Genomic DNA, 17,782 nt, shown 5'->3' with positions numbered 1-17,782 from the left:
CTGATGCAGAGGGTCAGCACAAGACCTGTACTCTACTTATGTCCTATTTTGAGTGCTGGAGAGGAACTTTAGTAGCTCATAAACCTTGTGCTGGGGCCTCTGCATAAGGATACATTTCCCTCATTGTAACTAATCTCAGGTTTGTGTAGGCCTGACCTTTTCATGAGTAAAGGGAAGGAATGTATGTCAGTATCGTATTTCAGTGAAGGAATTACCAAAAGTCAGATGGTGAACCATTACCGTTGTTTACAGGGAACTTCCGCAAAGTTAGAATGCCTAGCCATGCACAAGGCCAGTTTTCATCCTAAGGTTAAGCCACATTAACTTGTCGCTTAATTATTTTTACCACAGAAAGTGAAAAGAGGCAACAGAAGCCATGTGAGCTAGTGGAGTGAACACAGTACTGGGAGTCAAGGACTCTTGAATTCCAGTCATGGCTCTGCTGCTAACTTGTTGTGCAGCATCAGGCCTAAATTTTGCAGCCTAAAATGATTACTTTTGGTCCGATACCTTGTAACCAAAAGTTTAAATGTGTACAACATTTTAGTTCATGGAAATTTGCAGTAGCCATAATTGATCACCATCCTCTTCCATAGGAGTTGGCTGCCTGGGTCAGTGTCTAAGCTGGAGTTCAAATATAGATGTCTAGATAAGTTGTGTTTTTTTTTTTAAGAGCTGCATCGTACAAGTGAATATATTTTTATGCAGAATAGGAGCAAACAAGATAACCACTGAAGGAGGGAAATGTCTTGCCCTTGCTATCCAGAAGAGCAAAACAATGTTTGAAATTGGGTAAGTAAAATTAGTTACTGCCTGGTGGGAGTCTAAACATGACGTCAGCTGGGGCTGGCAAAGGAGCTATGACAATTTGCAGCAGCTGAAAGACTGGCCCCCGAGTACAGAAATAGCAGCTTCCAGAGGGCCAGCGTCCGATTAATATATAGGCAAACTAGGCATGTGTCTGTGGCCTAAATTCACATGGAGGGCCCAAAATCATAGGCCAGTGTCCTTTGCTGCACCTGCCTCCTCCTTGACTTGCCCAGGGGGCATCGACCACCTGCAGCAGCACCCTCCATCTCAGCCTGGTGCGGAGGGGAGGCCCCAGAGTTGTGGGAGGGGATGAAGAGTGAGCCCCCTCTGTACTCACCCCACTGCAGCAGCTTCTGTCCCACAGGGCTGGGCCCAGCTCCCTGCTCTGGGCATTGTGACCTGATGTGCGGGGTTTGGCCCAGCCACGAGGAGGAGTTGTCATCTCAATAGCAGACTGCCAAGGGAGGTTCCCTGAGATTTTAGTCGCCCCAGTGGCAGTCTGCTGTTGAGATGCCAACAACTCCCCTGGGCTGGTGTGATAGAGAATTATCACCATTTTATTTTCACACATTACTGAGGATGGAGAGCCTGTGGTTTAGTATCCGCCTCCACTCGGGGCCTGGCCCGTGCACTGGCGTGGAGCTGGGTGGGCACAAGAAGCTTCTCCCCCCACACACATCCTGTGTGGGTTGGGTAAGGGCCAGGTACAGTGACAGTCTCTGCATGCAGGGTGACAGAGAGACTGCACTAAGCACCCCACAGGGGGCAGGGAAGAGACAGGACGATGGTCCCTCCACGCACACCAGCTCAGAGCAGGATCAGCATGCATGGGAAAGTATTCCATAAAGAGGTGTAGCTGCAGATAGCTCCCCAGTACAGTCCAAGAGACACTCCCACTGAGGCAAACTATCTCCCAGTGCTCCCTTTGGGCTGTGCCTTTACAGCAGAATTGAACCCTCATTGCTCAGTCCTGCAAGCGGCTGGGAATGGAACCTGCAAGGATCAATGGGAGTGAAGCTTGGAACCCTGATCAGTAGTATACGGTCACTGGGGAGGGGGGAAAATGTGACACGGGTGGCACTAGATCCTTGTTCCTTATTTCTCTCTGTTTTCTTTCCTTGCCAGGATGTGGGGTAACCAGGTTGGAGATGAAGGAGCGAAGGCGTTTGCAGAGGCACTGAGGAATCACCCCACCTTAACAAATGTGAGGTAATAAATCAGCTTTACAGAACACCTGCCTTTTTAACGGGCTTTGGAATGCGAGCTGATCTGGAGAGGCTTTGTCTGAGAAGGCCGTTTGGTAATGCAGCCTTTCCTCTGTAGGCTAACAGGAGCCTGAGTCAAACAAGAGGCTAGCCTGAGGTCTGGGATCAGGTGGGATTTTCACTCACAACACAGGTTGTCATTTGTATGTCTGTCATTTTCTCTTTTTATAATGCTCCAAGTTACGGCCTAGGGCCTGCTTCTCTGTAACCTTGCACCATCAGCGGTCCCTTAAACCCATTTACCATTCTCATTTGGTAGCACTTGGCACCTACTTTGTAATGGTGCAAATGACTGCACAGGTCGCAGGGTGATGGGGAAATAGGTCCTTGGTGTGCTGAATGTTAGTAAAGCATGCTCTCTTGAGGAGAAACAAGCAGCCTCTGTACTATTTCTTAGGCTATGTCTACACTAGAGACCTTACGGTGGCACAGCTGTACTGATACATCTGCGCCGCTGTAAGATCTCCTGTGTAGCTGCTCTATGCCGACGCGAGAGAGCTCGCCCGTTGACATAATTAAACCGTCCCCAACGAGCGGCGGTAGCTATGTCGGTGGGAGAGCGTCCACACCAGTGCTTCTGTCGGTCACTTATGTCGGTCAGGCAGGTGTTTTTTTCACACCCCTGGGTGACATACATTTTACCAACAAAAGTGCTAGTGTAGACATAGCCTTAGACTGTAAACTCTACAGGGCAGGGATCGTGTCTTGGTTAAGTGTTTGCACAACTGGGCTACCACAATATAAGTAATAGTGATCCATGAGACAGTGTTTGTAATGAAGTTCAGCTTGAAACTAGTATCTGAAAGCACTATAATGTGTGAAGTTGGCAATGTGGTATGGGGGGAAGCTAGCATTGTAAATCTCATGACTCAACTCATACCTCTTTGCTTTAATGTTTTCAATTCTTGCTGTGAATTTTAAAATCATTTTCGGGGCCACTTCCCAGTTTCAGTGCATGCTCCATACTCCCCCCCCCCCCTTTTTTTTTTTGGCTCAATTACTTTCATTTTGAGTCCCAGTTATACTAAACTCCATGACCCTCTCTTGAAAGAAAGAGCAAACACCCTTGCTTGCTTTCCCCACAAGATGGTGCACTTCACTAGTTTCTTCAGTAGAGAAACAGGGAGTGTGGTGAAGACATTCGGGATCTCTGGAGAGCTCACGGCTGCTGTCTCAGACTATCAGTGATTTCATAGCTAGAGCTCGGCCCTGTTTTCTCTGGGCAGATGACTGCCTGAAACAAAACAAAACGGTGAACAGCTGCATTTTTGTTCAAATGGAAAAGCTACCTGAGAGAGCCACCTTCTCCTCATTGCAGAATTCCTCTAGAAGTCTTATCTCAGGTGTGATCCACCTTGCGCCAGCCCTAAGCTGGGTTTTGCTTGCCTGGCCCTCTTGCTCGGGAACAAATTTGTTTTTGAATTTAGTGCTTGCCGAAGCAAATATGATGATGTGCACAGGCAAGTTCCAGTCATTGTGTGTGCGCGTGTGCAGTCTGAATTCTGCCATTGCACCTGCACCTGCCTCGTTCTTAGAACCATGGGGTTAGAAGGGACCACAAGGGTCATCTAGTCTAACCCCTTGCCAAGATGCAGGATTTGGTGTGTCTAAACCAGCCAAGACAGACGGTGACTCAGCCTCCTTTTGAAAACCTCCACTGAAGGAGCTTCCACAAGCTCCGTAGGCAGTCTGTTCCATTGTCCTACTGTTCTTACCGTTAGGAAGTTTTTCCTGAGATTTAATATAAATCTGCTATGCTGTAATTTGAACCCATTTCCTCTTGTCCTGCCCTCTGTGGCAAGAGGACAACTTTTCTCCAACTTTCAAGTATTTGAAGACCCCTATCCTGTCACCCCTTAATCTCCTTTTTTCCAAACTAAACATACTCAGTTCTTTCAGCCCTTGCTCACATGGCTTGCATTCCACCTCTTTGATCATCTTTGTCTCTGGCCTCTGGATCCTTTCCAGTTTCTCCACATCCTTTCTATACACTGGTGACCAAAACTGGACACACTACTCCAGCTGAGGCCTTACCAGCACTGAGTAGAGCTGTACTATCACCTGCCATGATTGCATGCTATGCCTCTGTTAATGTAGTCTAAAATTTCATTTGCTTTTTTTGCAACAGCATTGAATTGCTGACTCATGTCGAGGTTGTGATCCACCACAACTGCCAGATCCTTTTCAGCAGTGCTGCTGCCAAGCCAGTTATCCCCTATTCTGTATTTGTGCATTTGGTTTTTCTTCCCTAAGTGTAGCATCTTACGTTTGTCTTTGTTGAATTTCAACTTGTTATCTGTAGCCCAGTTCTCCACTTTATCAAGATCCTGCTGAATTCTAGTTCTATCCTCCAATGTTTTGGCAACTCCCGCCTAGCTTTGTGTCATTTACAAATTTGATCAGTGTGCTCTCTATACCAACATCCAGGTCATTAATCATTCTTAATTTACAGTTCTTAAATTAAGAATTTACATTCTGAATCTAGAGTACTTTAATCTTGTTCCATCTATTGAATACCCATTAGTGTCAATGGTGGTTTTTATGCAAAGTTTAAGGGTGGATGAAGATAGCCCTAAAATAATTTGTTTCAGTCTTTTAGCATGTCATCCTTGTACTTAGGTCCAGGCATCACAGGTGCTGAGTACCTGCAGTTTCCACTGAGGTCAGTCGGCGTTCCAGGTGCTCAACACCTTTCAGAATTCAGGCTCTTTACTAGACTAACCACTGATCTTCATGGACTTTAATGAAGACGTGTGCTTGTTTGCACGTCATTGGAACATAAGACTCACCTTATCAGGCCAGACCTTTAGTTCGGAATCCTGCCTCTGGCAGCAACCAATGATTGCTGCTTCAGGGTTTGTCTACACACAAAAGTTGCACTGGTCTAACTTACGTTGGTTTAGTTAAACTGCTCCACTTATCTGGTTCGTACCAGGGAAATTGATGATTCAACCAAAGAACCGCATTCAAAGGCCTTTGTAGGACTGAATCTCAGCCATCTGCCAGCCAACGTTCCCGATGCAATGCCTCCCCCCAGTGTTTGAGCCATCGGGCTGGCCCTGAGAGTACTGCAGATAAGTATTGAGGGATTGTTGGCAGCCAAATGCAGCATCATCAGCCATTCTTGTAAGTGACCCAACTATGCATGTACCTGGCTTTGACTTGTCACACCGCTCATGGACCCTTCTGAACCAGTTTTGAACAGTGAAGGGTCAGTGTGCACCCAGCCTTTACACGTAGGGCTAACAAGAGGGTCCCAGGTGTGGTTGTGGCCCATGCACACAATGTCACACATCACTGACGACTGCCCTCTGACCAGATTTGATGGTGGTCAGAAGCCTCTGGTGCTTGGCTGATGAGGCTTCTGCAAATAGGCTTGGCAAGCTCTGCACCCAATAAGAAGAAAATCCACCAGTGTCACTTGTGTGTGTGGCTCCTCTTGTATCGGTTTAAGCCTGCCTTACAGAGCTTAGCTTGTACCTGTACAGGAACAAACTCCATAGGTTGTCCATGGGTCTGGTCCAAAGCCCAGTAAGCCCCTGGAAAGGCTCCTGTTGATTTCAGAGGACTTTGGCTTAGGCCCTAAATGCTGTGTACAGTAGTGTGGTCTTGTATTTGTTCTCCCAGGCTTGTCCTTCCATTTCATTGAGTGTCAGAGCCCGGCATGCTCATGGCTAGTTCAGAGTCTTGACTGCTGGTGATTGGGAATCAACTGGAAGGCCTGACTTTGCATGGTGGTGTTCTCCCCCACTCTGCCCCCGTGCTTTCCTCACTTCTTGCCTCCTTACTGGTGTTGTGTTCATAGGCACCGACTCTGTGGGTGCTCCAGGGCTGGAGCACCCATGAAAAAAAAACGATGGGTGCTGAGCACCCACTGGCAGCCCTCCTATCAGTGCCTCCTCCTCCCCGCCAGTGTCTCCTGCCTGCTGTCGGCCCTGCCGATCAACGCCTCCCTCCCTCCCTCCCACTCACCGCGATCAGCTGTTCCACAGCATGCAGGAAGCACTGCGGGGGTAATAAGAGGGAGGAGCAAGGGCAGGGCATACTTGAGGGAGAAGGCAGGATGGGGATGGGAGCCTTGGGGGAAGGGACAGCGTGGGGACGGGGCTGAGGGGGGGAGCACCCCCCCGGCCACATTAGAAATTCGACACCTATGGTTGTGTTTGAATCCAAGGCATAAGTTGCGAAGGATCAGTTGGAAATGTGAGTAGTTAGTACATTCTCCTGGTTCTCCGCTCCAAGAAACAGCCCCCTCCTCCCCCTGCTGTGTTAACTGTATGAATTCAGTTTACTATGTCTGATGTAAAATGTATATATGTGACTGACTTGAATTTGGGCTTCATTGGTACCCAAGGAAAATAGTGGGTGAAATTGTGCAGAAGGCAAACACAAAGCCTTTGTGCACTTACATCCCCCAACTGCCCTATATTGAACACTCATATGAGAATTAAGTGGTTACCTAGGCCTTGTGCTTGCTAGTTGCCCAGGACTGATCTCACTGGTCATCCCTGCAACACTGCCAGCTCATGTTTGGCTTCCAGAGGGACTTAGAAGAGCTGCTTTCTGAAGATCTGAAACTTGGAGCTTAGTATTAGACAGATACTCTTACCAACGTCTAGTTGAAGATAGAGGAAAAGATTTAAAAAGCCTCTGGTCTGCACTGAAAACTGTGTGTGTGTATAAGTAAGGCTAGGTTTTAGTCATAGGTATTTTTAGTAGAAGTCATGGACAGGTCATGGGCAGTAAACAAAAATTCACGGCCCATGACCTGTCCATGACTTTAACTATATACCCGACTAAATCTCGGGTGTGCTGGGGGGGGCGGTGTGTAGCCTGGGACCCCCACTGGTGCTGGGGAGGGGGGGCAGTGGCCCGAGACTGCCCCAGGAGTGGCCAGTGCAGCTGGCCCAGGGGCTGCCCGAGCTGCTCGGGTAGCCCCGGGCTAGATGCACTGGCTGCTGCAGAAGTCCCGGAAAGTCCCGGAATCCGTGACAGACTCTCAGCCTTATGTGTAAGCCTACATTTCCATGGGCAGTTGCACGCTGTGTATTTGCAAGAATAACTAGGCATCTCGGAGATTAAATTCTGCAGGTACAAGCTATAAATGACCAGCTCTTACCTAGGGTTGTGGTAACTGCATTGAACACAGATACATTGTTGAGCACATGCCTCAGACAGGGCTGATTTTAGGAGGTGGGTGAGCAGAACAGTGACTTCTGGGGGCGCTGTGCTGCTGGTTTTTTTCCTTGTGTCTCTGGTGGTTTGGGGTGCTTTTGGCTTAGCTAGTGGTGGGGATGGCACTGGTGCCAAAAACATTTTCCACCCTGGCACTCAAAGCCACCAATCACAATTGTGCTGTCAGTCCCCTAAGTACCGCTCTCTGATGCCAAACCTTGTGACCTGTGTAACTGAGGGCAGAGTCGGACCCAGGCTGCACGACAGTAACAGAAGCGTGTAGTTAAAATGCTTCCGCTGGTAAAGGCTTAATTAGTTACCGTTTGTAGAGCCCTTTGAGCATGTAAATCACTCTCTGAATGCTACGTATTAGGATTGATTTAAAGACAAGTCAGGCTTTTTGTAAAATGGAGATGCTGGCTATTTTTACGTATTCCTCTCTCTTGTTTCCCAGTCTTGCATTCAATGGCATCACGACAGAGGGAGGCAAAAGCATTGCCGAAGCTTTGCAGCACAACACCACCGTGAAAATATTTTGGTAATCCGTATCGGTTCAGTCTGTGGAAATATCTGCCCCCTTACTCATTGTTAATGGGTTGGAAAGGAAAGCTGCAACTTAGTTTTACACTTTTGCATTGGGAAGTAAGGATCATTTCACTTTAGAACGGGGGTGAAGGAAAAGGACGATTACGTGTTCTTTATGACAGGTCTTTTCCAGAGCCGTGTGCTAGCTCTTATCTAACCGGCGCAGGCACGTCTCCTCCAGCTGGGAATCACACCCCTAGCTTGAAGTACAGACATACCCTTAGGCTAGGTCTACACCACAAACTTACATCAATGTAACTACGTTGCTCAGGGGTGTGAAAAATCCACCCCCCTGAGCAATACCAACCTAACCCCAAGCGTAGCTAGGGCTGTGTTGGTGGGAGGGCTTCTCGTGTTGACATAGCTACCGCCTCTTGCGGTGGTGGATTAATTGCCGAAGGGAAAAGCCCTCCCCCTGGCATAATAGTGTCGTGGATGGAGTGCTACAGCAGTGCTGCTGCAGCTTTTTAAGTGTAGACCTGACTCTCGTCTCCTATCACTTTTGTCGTCCAAGACAAGATTTTGTTTGTTTGTTCCCACAGCCTTCATGGCTTCTCTAATGCTACTCCCATGTCTGGACCTGTCCATGTCTTCCAGTGCATTGTATTTACCCTCTCATACACATCCCCTTCCCATTCTGCAAGGCCCACACCTGCTATCCCATGTCAGTGAAATATCATCACCGCCCCCTTGTTAATAAAAACCAAGTAGGCAGGCTCTGGGCCTCTCCTGTGTTTTTGTGGCCAGGCTTCGGAAGCTGCTCAGGACAGGAACTGTTTGTGTCTTGTCCAAAGCTTAGTGCGCTGTCAGCACTTAAATAATTGAGTAGCAAATGTCAAAATGTGAAACAGAGTTTCTGAACAAACTCTCTCTCCCCTAATTAGGTTGACTAAAAATGCGATAGATGACGAAGCTGCAGAGAGCTTTGCAGAGATGCTGAGAGTCAACAAGAAGCTAGCACATTTATGGTGAGTTAGTTACATTTAAACAAGCGTGGCTCTTTGTCACCCATCACATTAAAACTGCAACTTCCAAGTCTATGCAGGTCACAGCGAGCCATCTCGGCAATGCCTGGACGGGTTCGGGCACTCCTGGACTAGGTGGGTGACAAGGGAAACGAAGCTGCTGCTTTGCTTTTTTATTTTATTTTATGTATTTATTTTTAAACTTTTGAAAAAACATGCATCAAGTTGGGCACCTGAATCTACATTTAGGTGCCTCAGTAAACATCCTGCAAACCTGCAGCGTCTATTGCAAAGAGTGGACGCTCCGGGCAGTCAGTGCCTCTGAAAACAAAAAGGGGCCTTAGCTTTTCTGCAGCTACATTTGAACGTTTTGGCCACAGTTTATTATAAATCTGCCTGAAAAGGGCGCGAGCCCAGCACCCTTTGGGCCAGAGCCGGCACAGCGGCTCAGTAAAGCGCGGGTGCTGCTGCCAGTGGACAAGTTTATATCCTGGCTTTCTTGGTTAAGCCACCTGATGCTTTGAAATGGCAAACTGACCAGGGTAGAGATTTGTACTTGAGACTGAGCCAAACGTTCTTCCAGTGGCTGAAAGCACTTGCAACATCTCAGTTTGTTGATCAAGTTCAGAAAGTTCTTCAAGGCAGTTCTTCCCTTTCTCCCCCCTGAGAGAGATTTTTGAGAATTAATTTGATTTTCTAGCTGAATCCTGAATCTCTGCCAATCACGGGAGCTTATAAAGTGTGTAGCATATCATGACAAGCTACCAGGTGGGTGGTGGTCACCTTGACTGAGTATCTTTGTATTATTTCAGCAGGGAGTAGTTTTTAATTTGAGACAACCGTTCTACTCTAGAACAGTTAATGAGGATCCCATGCTGTCTCCATTTCTATTCTTCTGTCTTTTGTATCTTTCAGTTTCAGCTCTTATATCAAGTGTGGTTTGTCCAGTGCGTGAGCATCTTACCTAGATATTACTGCAGATACATTTCTTCATAATCAAACCATAGACTAGACAGAACTCTACTTAGAACTAATAGCAGTAGCTCATGACTAATTTGCTGGAAGGATCACCTGTGAACAATATGTGGCGCTCACTTTTCCCCCTTGGCCCATAGGAGGGGGAATATATTGACCTTATTTCGTCCCTGGGCTAAGCAGTGGCAACTCCCGTTGACTTCACTGGGAGTTGCGCTTGCTTACATTAGGGCTGTTTGATGCAGTGTCTCCACAGAGATCCCAATCCTTGCTGGCCTGCTATCAAGAGATTGCCATTTAGAATTTCATTTGGATTGCTCACATGGCAAATAGTGACCACTAAACACCCGGACTGCCCCAGAATTGGTCTGCTACTCCTTAAAGAGTCCTTGTTAAGTAGAAAATATAATTACGATGGACTAAAGCAACAGAGTGAAGAACTTAATGTATCAATGGATCCAGTGTTCATAATTCCACACTGATAGTAACCAGCTTCCACTTATCAGGCAGCACATGTATTATCAATTGCATAATTCAGCTCACTAACCCTGAAAACACACACACACACACACACACACACACACACACACTTTAAAATCAAGAGGCTCTAAGACTCTTGGCCTTGCCGCTGGTCTGGGGGGAAGATTGTCTGATGCTGGCACGCCCTCCATGCAGATGGTAATCAGAAACTACCTCTTCTTGGCAAACAATCAACCCTGCTCATCAGCGTCAAGCAGAGCTTAACTCCCAGTGTTGATTTCTGCATCAAATACACTGAGCGTGCAAGAGAGGGGATGCTACAAATCAGAGCTAAACAGCTTGTTTGACTTGAAGTGCTTTACTTTTAGGCTTATCCAGAATCAGATTACAGCCAAAGGGGCCAAATACCTCAGTGAAGCTCTCCAGGAGAACACAACCCTGAAAGAAATCTGGTAAGATCCCACTCCTCGGAAAGTTGCTTTGTAACTTTATTTCCTTTCAAATGCTTTGATCATATGACACTTGCAGTAAATCAGAATTTAGAGCAGGGAGGGGCTTCCTTTCTGAGGCCCTCTTCCCCCGCCCTACCCCAATGTGATAAAAATTCCATGGCCCACTGGTGCCACAACTCTTTCTCTGCATGTCCAGCAGACGAAAAGCCAAGGCTGGCATTAGGGGGTAGATACCCTGGGCGAAGCTAAGTTGCTTGTGCTTCAGCCTGGGTGGTGGGGCTTGGGTCCTCAGTCCCAGACTCCTGGTTGAGAACTGCTGATTTAGAGCAAATTTCCAGCAGGGGATGTTGTATTTCCAGCCTGGAGGATTCAGCTTTCGAAGGACCCGCTCATTCCAACACTTACACCTCTGCTTTGCTCACAGGAGCAGTCCCATTGGCTTCAATCTGATCACTTTCCTGCAGAAAGCAAAGCACCTGTTCGAAGAATCAGGGCCTGAGTTCTGCTGGATCTGAATATTTTTTTCAAGCTTTCTTCAACATGTTTCTGCTACCAACGAGCCAAAGCCAGACAAGCAGATGATAGCTGCATTTAATTAACATTAATAATTTGGTGCACAGAATTTGTGCTTTGATTTTCTTTTTTCAGCCAGCACTCCATGCACAGTAAAGGGGCTAAGCTACAAGGAGATTTGCTTGGTTTAGATGAGGTGGGCATCACATGGCACCTGGGTTTGGAGGCACAAAGCCAAAGACCATTCCTTCCGCTAGCTCTGAAGCATGGACTAGCCAGTAGAATTGGGTTATTTTTACCGCTACTGCTTTCAGGCTGTGATTTTGTACAACATAGATTTTTTTTTTTTTAAACCAAATGTATTTTTCTTAAGTGCCAGGCCATGATGTTCCTACTTTGAAAGCTTGTCAGTCACCACCTGTATTCCACTGCAGCAGGCCCATGGGGGAGGTGTTCTGTTACAGAGCTGGGGTTGGGGTGTGTGTACACAAGTTTTCTCTCTGTCACCCACTCCCCCTTCGAATATTTTCAAACCAAAGGAAGGTTCCTAAATAAAAGTGGTTTGTTTCTCAGAGGTGGTGAGCAGTGGTAGGATTTGTGAGTGCTCAGCCCCACTGAAAACCAGGCTATTTATATACAGGAGCCTAACTTTAGGCAGCTGCATTTGAAAATGTTGACCTAAAGCAAGATCACTATTAAAAGAAACATCTCAGCAAATTAGGTTGCCCTTAGTATATTTTGCCATGCTCAGGAGGATATGGAATAATGAGGGCGAAAGCGTGAACAAGTCTCTGTTCATTTGGTTACACTAGATTCCCGCACATGGGGAACCTTAGTCAGCTGGATCCCTTTTTTCATACTGGCCATAATATAATCAAACATACCATTCACCTCCTGGGCAGTTCAAAGCAGTAGGGGATTGTCTTACTCCAAGTGCAAAATCACCTTGACTAGCATAAAGCTAAAACCTCTAATGCTGGCTGCCTACATTTAGCCTTCTACCTCTACAATGAGGCTTGGGCTCTCAGGAGCACCCAACCAGCTCTGATTCACTTTAATGTGCTGGGCACCCAACAGCTCCCACTTGAGTACCTAGAGATAAACTAATTTTAGACACCAATTTTTGAAAAATCTTGCCCCACATGTCTGTAATCAGAACCCCATTTGGGGTTTGTGCCCAGGTATGAACATCTGGTAAGCGAGTAGCACACAGTCAAAGGAAACTTTGAGTGCCACTCCAAAAAGCTTGAAAAAGCAAAAAACATGAAATTACCAAAAAGTGCTAAATATAGTAGGCGCAAACTCTTCATTTTCCATTTCCTTTTCCCCCCCACCAGCTTAAATGGGAACCTGATCAACCAAGAAGAGGCCAAAGCGTTTGCAGATGAAGAGCGGATTATTTGCTTTTGAGTGTGTTCTTTCCAGTTTGGACAAGCTCAGTCTTACAAGTATTGTTCCAGCAGGGTTACCAAGGCATCCGTCTGCACTGGGGACGTCACTGCATGTAAGGGAGGCTGATTAACTGGCTTTTTCAGAACACTCTGCCCTTCCCCCTCTAGTAAGGTGCCTGTGTTGTTACTCCACACTTTTGCTGAGTGTGACAGTGCCTTAGAGAACTAAGTGTTTGTACAGTGCTTGGATGAATTAAAGTGCCCTGTCAGTGTAATCAAACCAACCTCCCCCCCAGCAGGTCTATGTACTTTGATACATGGATATAGATGTATTAGATAAATAAGTCTCTTTATAGCTTATTTATATGTACAATTAAGGCTGCAAGATCTTGTGGAAGAGCCACAAGCTCACAGCAACATCCCCAGTGGACCAAGGAAAAGCTTGTGAGCATTTGGAGATCCTGAGTAGAACTGTAAACCATACATGCAGGGCATTTTCTGTGCTCGTGCCTGGGGTCTAATTTTCCTGTCAACTGTCAGTGGAGCTATGGGTGCTTAGCACTCCTGAAAAGCAGGATCTTAGACTTTAGGCTTTCATTATTTTTAATACTCCTTCCTCCACATTGGAGCTAATTCACACAACTTCCCCCAGATACCCAGCAGCACTCCTGCCATTTTGTTAGAATGTTGTGTGGTCAGTATAGAGACAGGCCCCTGTAATTACAGCGTTCAGTTTTGGGGGATTCTGGAGATAAACCTGAAGAATTGGCCGCTAGCCTCAGATATTAGACAAATTTAGACTGGACTTAAAAGGTATACATTTTTAATGAGAATTAGCAGCTATTGGAACCATTTACACAGGGGCATGGTGGATTCTCCATCACTGAGGATTTTTAAATCAAGGTTGGATGGTTTTCTGAAAGATCTGCTCTAGGAATTATATTAGGGGAAGTTTGAGGGCCCGTGTTGTACAGGAGGTCAGACTAGATCAGGGTTCTCAAACTGGGGGTTGTGACCCCTCACAGGGTCGTGAGGTTATTACATGGGGGGGAGGGTCATGAACCGTCAGCCTCAACCCCCAAACCCTGCTTTACCTCCAGTATTTATAATAGTGTGAAATATAAAACAAGTGTTTTAATTTATATGGGGGTCGCACTCAGAGACTTGCTGTGCGAAAGGGGTCACCAGTAGGAAAGTTGAGAACCACTGCACTAGATGACCACAATGGTCCTGTCTGGCCTTGGAATCTGACACGCTGCTGCTAGCAACACACCACCAGCAAAGAGCAAGGAGAACTGAAGAACTAACTGAGTTGAGCAGAAATCTCTTTCCCAGCAACAGGGAAGTGTTAAAAACTGTTGGCGAATGTAAGACTTGCATGCCAGTCCTACCTGAATTAACAGAACCATTGAAAGCATCAGTAGGAGATTGGAATGACAAGCCACAATCTTGAGCGAGAAGAGTTGAGAAGCAAAATGATTTTCCGTAGGAATTAGTGATTTTGGGAGCCCAATCTGAGCTGCCTTAAAGAAGCCTGATTCTCAGAGGGCAGGTGCACAGTACTTTGTGAAAATCAGGCCTTTTTTAATGCATCTCAACCTTTGAAGCACCCAAAAGTATTAAACACTTTGCAAAAGCTTGGTCAATGTTCCTTAATTTTCCTTTAGTTAAATAAATTTTCATTCACTAGATTAAAAAAACAAACACATACAGCAATACACCTACCTGTATGTGTGCTTGATTCTCTATTTACTAACTTGCCCACCGACCCAGGTGGGATGAAGGAAGGAAGGTATGGTGTAAATTCTAGTAAAAACAATCTTAGATCTCCACAAAGTTAAAATAGTTAAAGGGTTTTCTTTCTATTTTAAATCCACCCCTACCTCTTTTTGGTAGCAGCACCCTCCTGTTTCCCACCCCCATTTATTCCTTTTTTCTCTAAAACACACTTTCAAACACTGTAAAGAAAAATATTAGTGTTTGTTATTTTCAGTGGGCTTTTCTCACTGGCTGTTATGTCAATGATGTGGCTCTCCTCCCACTGAGGTGAGGTGATGACATTTCCATGTCTTCCTAGAGAAATCAGCTAACTGGAATGATTGATGCATCTGGGCCACTTGTTTACTGAAGCAAAGAGGTGCAGAGTTAGACATGCAGTATATTTTAAGCTGTAAAAACATCTGCCAACACAAAATATTTAAAACCATGTTATAGGCTATTTTTAGAAAAAACCCACACTTCTCTTAGGCTATGTCCACACTACACTTTCATTGTTAAAACTTTTGTTGCTCAGGGGAAGTGAAAAAACACCTCCCTGAACGACAAAAGTTTTAGCAACGAAAAGTGCCCATGTGGACACTGCTTTGTTAGCAGAAGACTCTCCCGCTGACGAAGTTACCGCCCCTCATTCGAGGTGGTTTTATTTTGGCGTTAGGAGCGCGCTCTCCTGGCGACAAAGAGCAACTACAATGGCACAGCTGCACCACTGTAAGGTGTGCAGTGTAGACATAGCCTACGTCACACTAAAGTCTTCCCAGTCCCTCGCCAGGTGGCAGATACAACCACCACCAAAAAAGGGCATGATCCTGAGAGGTAGTGAGTCCCCTTTGTTCCTACTGTGCTCAGCACGTCCCGGGAGGTATTGATAGTAGAATTAAACCCTAGAGCATAAGAGAGGGAAAAATGCATTTTCATTATTCCAAGTCACTGATGTGAAAATACAAAATGTCCATGAATTTAATATGCTCGTTTGGGGCTTCTCCCTTCAGCTTCTTCTGCACTACGGTTTAGAAGAGGGTTTGGCACGGATCCTGGTGCAAACCCTGTTACATGCATACCTGTTACAAAGCATGGGTCCAATGCTGCATGCACTTACTGTAGGGCATAGCGTTCACTGAACTGCTCAGGGAAGCAAGCACTGCATTTGGTAGGAACAGGCGTTGTGTTAAGAAACCATGTGCTGTAGACTGTGGGCCTGTTAAACACTCCTGTCCAACCAACCCTTAGCATCAAAGGAGGATCCACGTACAGAGAGCTCAGAAGACTGCGCCTTGGCTGTAGTGTTGTTGATACTGAAGCCGTAGCCGATTTCTGCTCCAAGTGGAGCCGTGACAGCGATTTATTGCCCGCATTACTTCATAGCTTCAGCTTGGGGAAAACATGGCTGCCATGTGTGGAGAAGCTTGAATTTCCTGCCACAGAGTTTTGGGCTTCACTTTTTTCTTCATAAACTTAATGGGCTATTTGCAGTGAGCTCCCAAGCTATAGCTTGACCACCTACAAAGGGGACCTTGTTACCAGAATTCAGGTCTCTGAGAAAGCCCTTAGATTGTAATTAAATACATATTTTTAAACTTGGAATTAATAATTTACTTAAAGTCCTTTTTACAGAACCATGTATTTTTTTCACCCCTTTGTTAATAAACAGCTTTCTAAGAGCTTCTCTAGCCTGCTCCTGTGATTCACTGGGGTTTATTTCAGTCCTGTCAGGCAGACACTGGGTAGATTCAGCCCTGGATGTGACAGCATAGCTCAGACTACAGAACGCCATTAATGAAAATTCTTCATCTGGTGGGAAGAGCAGTTACAACTGCTCAATGGGTGCACAGTCAGCTCTCCTGGAGGGGTCCTACAGCTGGCCAAACTGGGGGCAATACTAGCCAGGCAGGGGGCATGGGCAGAGCAGCTCAGACTGCACTGTTAGGAGTCCTGGTCATGAGATGACCCTAGCAATCGCTCTGTGCTCCCCTTCATTCCCTAGGTGAACTCCCCTCTGGCTCAGGAAAGTGTCATTTGTACTTGGCTGGCACAGGCCTAGTAGGTTTGTTAGACACACACATGTCCCAGCTTTGTACAAAGACTAACGCACTGGCCTTTGGAACAACCCGATTCAACTCAGTCACACATTTCTGCACTTTCACTCCTAAGCTTGTGTTCGGAGCCAACGTTTAAAAGCTGTTTTAATGCCATGAACAAGCTGACATAAGTATCAACCAGAAACTGTTTTTAAACAAGCATTTAACAGTTATTTCTTAATATACAGTCAGGATGTGTGAACAGCAGCACTGATCAGGCCTTATAGTGTCCGGTAGACACTCTCCTTCATGTTGATAGTTGCTACTAGAAGGACAATGCAAGGGGTAAGAAGCCCCCAGGAGTCTCCTGTTGCTCTAAAAGCCAGTATATATTATGCCTAGAGCATTGCCCCTGTGCTCCAGGACACACCACTTCTCTAGCATGAGTGAAACTGATGTGGATCTTTAACAGTTTGATTCTGTTCCTAGTAATGCCCCTATAAAGTTACTGTACGCATCCTTCTGCCATTTTACACAGGAGCAGCACAGAATCATTGCCAGAACTAAACCCATGAATTTTACAGAATGCTAAAAGCAGGAGAGCCCATTTCTGTCCCATGTTTGTTTCTTTTTATCACCTTGGCTATCTGAGCTAGACTCCAACACTTTCTTAGCAGCCCCTGCCTGTCATAAAACCTTGTGCCATAGACAACAGCCAAGGAGTTATAACTGAGCACACCCAGGCCAAAGGCACTGAGGCTGCAGAAGCCTGGAAAGGGGATAGTAACAAACGGGAAGTAACTGCAGGAAGTAACAACAAAACATACATTCAAGTCACTCTTGACTTGAAGCCTTTAAATCATGATTTGAGGACTTCAGTAACTCAGCCAGAGGTTAGGGGTCTAGTACAGGAGTGGGTGGGTGAGGTTCTGTGGCCTGCAATGTTCAAGAGGTCAGACTAGATGATCATGATGGTCCTTTCTGGCCTTAAATCTGAAGAATCTCAGTCAGTGCCTAGTGGACAAGTATTTGATCACAAAGCCCCACAGTTTACAGTCTCAGCTGAGATCAAGTACTGAATGGGGCATAGCAACCAAACCCTCCTCTCTGTCCTGCGGAGGGTCCCTGCAGAGCAGAGTTGTGCATATTAGCCAGGCAGTAGGGGCTGCTTACCCTGCTGCCACCTGTGCTGTACCTCATTGGTGGCTAAATGAAGGACCTCAGTCACCACGACTAGCAGCAGCATCATTCACCCACCCCAGATGTTAGTGGCCTGAGACAGGATGAGTACCAGCAAAGTTAAAGGAAGGCAGTGGAGGCTGTGGCTGTTCAGTACCTTTTGGGTATCAGGCCACAAAAGGTTTATACTGATCACAG

At 46.2% G+C, this 17,782-nt stretch overlaps 1 protein-coding gene across 3 annotated transcripts in view; it reads left to right on the top strand.

The window, feature by feature from the left end:
- NOD1 (nucleotide binding oligomerization domain containing 1) overlaps positions 1-16,168 on the top strand; it is a 50,612-nt gene extending 34,444 nt beyond the window's left edge. For all 3 annotated transcript variants that reach the window (XM_074945590.1, XM_074945591.1, XM_074945592.1), the window contains exons 7-12: positions 709-792; positions 1,936-2,019; positions 7,705-7,788; positions 8,720-8,803; positions 10,624-10,707; positions 12,558-16,168. In XM_074945590.1, the coding sequence (XP_074801691.1) occupies positions 709-792; positions 1,936-2,019; positions 7,705-7,788; positions 8,720-8,803; positions 10,624-10,707; positions 12,558-12,630 (493 nt within the window). In that variant the 3' untranslated portion in view covers positions 12,631-16,168. The remainder of the gene's footprint in view (positions 1-708; positions 793-1,935; positions 2,020-7,704; positions 7,789-8,719; positions 8,804-10,623; positions 10,708-12,557) is intronic.
- The last annotated feature ends 1,614 nt before the right edge of the window (positions 16,169-17,782 follow it).

Source organism: Natator depressus, chromosome 2, assembly GCF_965152275.1.
Source record: "Natator depressus isolate rNatDep1 chromosome 2, rNatDep2.hap1, whole genome shotgun sequence".
NCBI lineage: Eukaryota > Metazoa > Chordata > Testudines > Cheloniidae > Natator > Natator depressus.
The sequence above is the reverse complement of the archived record's forward strand: the minus strand, read 5'-3'. Positions and strand labels throughout refer to the sequence as shown.